Source organism: Papaver somniferum, chromosome 7, assembly GCF_003573695.1.
Source record: "Papaver somniferum cultivar HN1 chromosome 7, ASM357369v1, whole genome shotgun sequence".
NCBI lineage: Eukaryota > Viridiplantae > Streptophyta > Magnoliopsida > Ranunculales > Papaveraceae > Papaver > Papaver somniferum.
This window is the reverse complement of record NC_039364.1, coordinates 189228429-189234757: the sequence shown is the minus strand read 5'-3', so window position 1 is coordinate 189234757 and position 6329 is coordinate 189228429. Positions and strand designations below refer to the sequence as shown.

Sequence of the window (6329 nt, the reverse complement as noted above, 5' to 3'; positions counted from 1 at the left end):
TACGGATCATAATAAAACTGTGCAATAAAAGATTATCAAAACTAAAGAGCCATGTCAGGTTTTAATTATACCACAAAGAGAGGTTGTTTAAAGGTAATGTTCTCACTTGTAGATTCCACAACCGCACTCTCCACAAAGATATAGCGTTTAAGCACAGGTTCAAATTCCCCATGTATCCAATATTTTCTCATTTCTTGCCAATTACGTACAAAGAAGCTTCAAAATAATGATGTTAGATTTCAGAGGAATCCGAAAAACATTATTCATTAGAAGAAAAAACATCAATAAAGAATTTGCTCCTCTAAATTAGAAAATAGAGTGTAATTTTTGTGATATGATTTCATAAGTAATTATAATCTAGCCAGTAACGTCAGTAGAAGTAAAAAAACATATATATTTTCCGCCGGTTATGACAAGAGAAATAAACTCTTTTTAAGAATTATCTTTATAAAATCCCGACGATTTGATTATAACCATGAAGATTAACATTGCAATATGGTTTGTATGGAAGTTTACTCCTCTTTGGCCAATAATAAAAAGAGTAAAGAGCATAATTTATCTTATAAAATAGAAAAATTATCATTATTTTTATGAGAATTATTCCCTCTCCATGGAAAGGGTTGAAGGGAGTAGAATACACATACAAGGCAAATAAATGCTTTTGACATTTGGTTTGTAAATAGATTGTCGTTGTTATATTCGGAACTGATACACTAACCGCGGACGAGATCGTGTACGAAAGAGTACGGTGACCCCCTCCCTGCGGGGTGAGTTAAGAATGAGACCCACCTACTATCTCTGATCCCAACCCGTGGTCCGTTTATGCTTTTCCTTGTTATATTTGTTGCGGCTGTATAAATGTTAATCGCAGTACTCCAAAACAAATACTACTACTAATGTTTCGGTTGCAATTATTGATTTTGTGGTTCTCGTTAATCGAAGTTAAAACACTTCATAATAAGTGGAAATAACAAAGTTAAAACACTTTTATGACAGTAATTTTGCGCCTCTAGTTTATGACTTTATGTCTTGTTTTGACTGAGGTTTCGTTTTAAACCAACCTTTCTTCTTTTTAAAGGAAGCTCTTGAGAACTTCTCTTCTTCTCTCTCTCTGTAGTTCCATTATTTTCCCTTTTCTTTCCCCTGTAGATTGTAGTTATCATCATATAATCTCCTCTGTATCAGCTTCCGTTTCTATCTAGATCAGATTGTTAAACTGAGAAGAAAATGAAGGTCAGATTACCATCTGTAGATCAGTTGTTAGATCACTTTTTTGGTTTAATATATCTGTATGTATAGTATAGTTATATACTTGAACACCTGGAGTCACTTTCTTTTCTTTTTCTTTGAGGATTTTAAAAACTTGATTGTGAAATTATGGGTATCTGTTGATTTTTATCTTTAAAGGTGATTTGTTTATGGAATTATTACTTTTGATGAGGGTTTAGTGGATATCCACCTTTTGGGATTCAGTTTTTATGGGGATTTAAAAGTTATGTGTTGATGATACACTTTTAGAAGATTTAGACTGAATATACTCCTGCTTACACTTACAGTATTCTGTTTTACTTTCTGTGTGTGAAGAATCTGATTTCTATCTTTTGGGTGTTCAGCAGAAGCTAATTTTGACATTGGATTTACATGACAACAAAGACAAGCAAAAGGCTTTGAAGAAGGTTTCTAGTCTATCAGGTATCATCATATATTATTCTCTTTGGAATTATGTTTCTGGTAATAGTGCATCTTAATTTGCATCCTTGTTTACTGTATTTAGTTGAATTTCAGTTATGAAGTGTAGCAGCATAATCCTTAATATGATACCATCAATATCCCTTGAATTTGCAGTAAAGTGACACCAAGTTGCACTTCACTATGCAATCTTCTTTCTGAGTTATATAGTTCAAAAGAGCTAACCAGTGTCCACAAACTCCAGTCATCCTAATGTGCATCTTCTCTTAAATTGGGAATTTCAGTTGAGGTTGACAACCATGATATCAGTTGGATTCTTTGAGAGTGATATTCGTGAATTGCTGTAATAGTTCAATAATATTGATGAGTATTTACTTAATTTATATGTTTTGATTAATCTAGCTCGACTTAAGACTCAGCGTCTATTAAATTTCATTTTTCTGGATCCAACTGATCTAAATATTTATTATAACAAGTACTCGAGTAGGTTTAATCTCTAAACTAAATATGATCATATATTGCCGAAACTACTTTAATCAATTCATTTCTGTCAAAAGCAGAGAATTCTGTCCTTGGATTTTTCTTTGTATTGTCTATGTCAGACTCTCAATCAGTTTAGACTTTTCATTTTTCCTTTTGTTGTTTAGTGCTTTCAACTTGGAACGGACACACACACATTCACAATGGGAAGTTAGAGTAGCAAATTTGATTTACAATTTCATTTGTTTGTTTTTTCTTGGTTTTAGGAATAGATTCAATCTCCATGGACATGAAAACAAAGAAATTAACAGTGATTGGAATTGTTGATCCTGTGGACATTGTTAGCAAGTTAAGGAAGTTCTGGCACACTGATATTGTTTTCATTGGGCCTGCTAAAGAGCCTGAGAAGAAAGAGGAACCCAAAAAAGAGGAACCAAAGAAGGAAGAAGCCAAGAAAGAAGAAGCAAAGAAAGAGGAACCAAAAAAAGAGGAACCAAAGAAGGAAGAAGCCAAGAAAGAAGAAGTCAAGAAAGAAGAAGAACCAAAGAAAGAAGAGAAGAAGCCGGATCCCAATCAGCAGCTCGCTGAGCTTGTCAATGCTTACAGAGCCTATAATCCACATATGACCACTCACTACTATGTTCAGAGTGCAGAAGAAAACCCAAATGCATGTGTTATTTGTTAAATGGTGAATCGAAATGCATGTGTTAGTGATGAATTATAATCCGATATTGAAGCCAGTTGAACGCAATGTCCTTAGGACAGAGAAGCTTCGCAAGCTTCGCGTGTACAGTTGATGGAGGTGGAGAAATGGATCCCATGAATCTGTCCAAAGGTATGTAACATATTTACAGAATAAATAACTTTTGGAATGTATGAGTTTAGTTGCAAGAGTTTTTGGTTCAGTGAATCAAAAATTATGGTCGTCTTGTCGTTTATTATTGTATTCGTCCAATGTAAGCCACAAAAAGGTTCCAACTTATAGGAACTAGGAAGCCATTTTTCAAGATCAATTCAAACGAAGTTTGATGCAAATCTGAAATAAAGTTTTCCATACTATTGGTTGTTGGTTAAACTTCAACATTAAGCCTAAGATAATCTCTAACAAGTTGGTTAGGATAAGAAAAGACAATTGATGTAATCCTAAGGGAATTAGAAGTCATCTAGTTCTAAGAAAAGGAAAGACATGTAATAAGGTAATAGGAGTAGGAAAAGGAATTCATAGTTCTATATATATATGATCACCAAAGTTGTGGTTGATTATAGGAGCAAGATTAGAGCTTGTGTTTAGTTTTGAGAGATTTTCTAAACATCAATAAAGAGAGTTGTCTTTATATAAGCTAAGTTTCATCTTGTAGTTGCCATTAATTGGTATCAGAGCTTGTTTCTGAGCCATGGAAAACGAAACCACCATTGTGGGTGCAAAACAGTTCACGCCACCATCAATACAACTTCCAATCCTCAACGCCACAAACTACACAGTATGGGCCATGAGAATGAAGATACTGATGAAAATCTACAAAGTTTGGGAAACAATTGATCCTGGTACATTGGACCCAGACAAAAACAATGTTGCCATTGGATTACTCTTTCAAGCAATACCAGAATGTCTTGTTCTACAAGTTGGTGAACAGGAAACTTCAAAGAAAATTTGGGATGCAATAAAGGCACGTAATCTCAGAGCTGATCGAGTTAAAGAAGCCCGTCTGCAAACCTTAATGTCTGAATTTGAAAGAGTGAAGATGAAAGACATTGATACTATTGATAGCTTTGCAGGAAAGCTATCAGAGATAGCCTCAAAAGTTGCGTCACTTGGACAATCCATTGATGAAGATAAACTGGTAAAGAAGTTTCTCAATAGTTTACCAAGATCCAAGTATATTCATATCATAGATTCTCTCGAACAAGTCTTAGATTTAAAGAAGACTAGCTATGAAGATATAATTGCAAGATTGAAAGCATATGAAGAAAGAATCCTTGATGAAGAAAACAATGGAGAAACTCAAGGAAAACTCTTGTACACAAACTCTTACCAACAAAAATCTGCGACAAGAGGAAGAGGTCGTGGAAGAGGTGGTAGAGGAAACAAAGGCCGAGGAAGGGGAGGTAGGTTTAACTCACAAGATAGAACAACAAGTCAGAATGATCAAAACCAAGGGAAAGAAAAGAAGGATAGATCAAACATTATTTGTTACAGATGTGATAAACCAGGACACTTCTCCTCTGTGTGCCCTGAAAGAATACAAAAGATGGAAGAAACAAACAAGAATGAAACAAGGGAAGAAGATTCAGCTTTTTTCATGCACGAAGTTGTATTCTTAAACGAAGGGAAACTAATACCAAAGAACTACGAATCAAAGGATGGAGAAGAAGGAATCTGGTATTTAGATAATGGAGTCAGCAATCACATGACTGGTAAGAGACACTACTTTCCTGAACTCAATGAGAAAATCAAAGGACAAGTGAAGTTTGGGGATGGATCTTCTGTAGAAATTGAAGGGAAAGGATCAATTCTATTTCAGAGCAAGACCGGAGAACAGAAGCTTGTCACAAACATCTACTTCATCCCAAACTTACAAAGCAACATTCTAAGTTTAGGACAAGCTACAGAAGTTGGATGTGATGTTAGAATGCGACAAGATTATCTAACAGTTCATGACCCAAGTGGAAGACTTTTAGTTAGAGTCTCACGCTCACAGAATAGACTCTACAAGATAAGTTTCATGATTGGAAGGCCATTGTGTCTGAATATGAGACTGGAAGATCAGACATGGAAGTGGCACGCAAGGTTAGGACACATAAGTTTCAGAACCTTAGAAACTAATGATGGACCAAGTAGGGATCCAGGAATGTTTCACATGAGATGGGGTCAAGTAATTGATGAAGGCGAAGGACCCATAATCATCAATACCAATGGAAACAATGATGTTAATCAAGAAGAAGAAGAAAATAATGAAAACACTGAGAATAACGAAGAAGAAGAAGAAGAAGAAGAAGAAGAGGAGGAGATCGATGAAATAGCTCAACCCATTCCACTGCGAAAATCAACAAGACAGATACAAAAGCCACAGTATCTGGAGGATTATGTTCTTCAAGCTGCAGAAGAGTGTGAGATTATGCTACTTTCTGTTAATGATGAACCAAGGAATTTTCAGGAAGCAAAGGTCTCGACTAAATGGGCACAAGCATGTACAGAAGAAATTATTTCAATCAACAGAAACAAGACTTGGTTTCTAGTTGATAAGCCAGGTGGGGTAAAAGTGATTGGTCTTAAGTGGATCTTCAAGGTTAAAAGAAATGCTGATGGAACTATTAACAAATACAAGGCAAGACTTGTAGCTAAGGGATACGTTCAAGAATCAGGCATAGACTTTGATGAAGTTTTCGCACCAGTTGCTAGACTAGAGACAATTCGTCTCTTAATAGCAGAAGCTGCATCAAACTCATGGGAAATTCACTACTTAGACGTTAAGACAACATTCTTACATGGTGAATTGCGAGAAGATGTGTATGTTGAACAACCAGAAGGTTTTGAAGTAAAAGGACAAGAGCATAAGGTTTATAAGTTATCAAAAGCTCTATATGGTCTAAGAAAAGCTCGTCGAGCCTGGAATACAAAGTTAGATCAAATCTTAAGAGAAATTAGATTTGTTAAGTGCTCTAAAGAAACATCAGTATACAGAAGAGAAGAAAAGGGAACGCTTCTTGTGATTGCAGTCTATGTAGATGATTTATTTTTGACTGGAAACTCCCTTAAGGTGATCAATGAGTTCAAGAAAGATATGTCATCTAAGTTTGAGATGTCAGACCTCGGAAAACTCACTTATTACCTTGGCATAGAAGTCCATCAAGGAGTAGATGGGATTCAGATTAAACAAGAAGCTTATGCAAGGAGAATTCTGAAAGAAGCAGGACTTGAAACTTGTAATCCAACTAAGATACCAATGGAGTTTGGACTTAAAGTTTCAAAGGCACAAGAAGAAGCTGAGATTGATCCAACGAGTTATAGAAGAAATGTTGGATGCCTTAGATACTTGTTACACACAAGACCAGACTTGGCTTTCTCTGTGGTAGTACCAAGCCGTTATATGAAGAGTCCACGCAAGTCTCATGGTGATGTAATAAAGCAGATATTGAGACATCTAAGAGGAACAATCAGC

At 35.5% G+C, this 6329-nt stretch overlaps 1 protein-coding gene across 2 annotated transcripts; it reads left to right on the top strand.

The window, feature by feature from the left end:
- The first annotated feature begins 1071 nt into the window (after positions 1–1071).
- Positions 1072–3228, top strand: LOC113299229 (heavy metal-associated isoprenylated plant protein 39-like). Of its 2 annotated transcripts, none has more exons than XM_026548215.1 (3): positions 1072–1233; positions 1614–1692; positions 2436–3228. In XM_026548215.1, exons 1-3 carry the CDS (start codon positions 1228–1230, stop codon positions 2852–2854), a joined length of 504 nt encoding a protein of 167 aa, XP_026404000.1. In that variant the 5' UTR covers positions 1072–1227; the 3' UTR covers positions 2855–3228. The 2 variants fall into 2 exon arrangements, with proteins under 2 accessions (XP_026404000.1, XP_026404001.1); XM_026548216.1 differs by having other exon boundaries at positions 1074–1233; positions 1617–1692.
- Positions 3229–6329: the final 3101 nt, after the last annotated feature.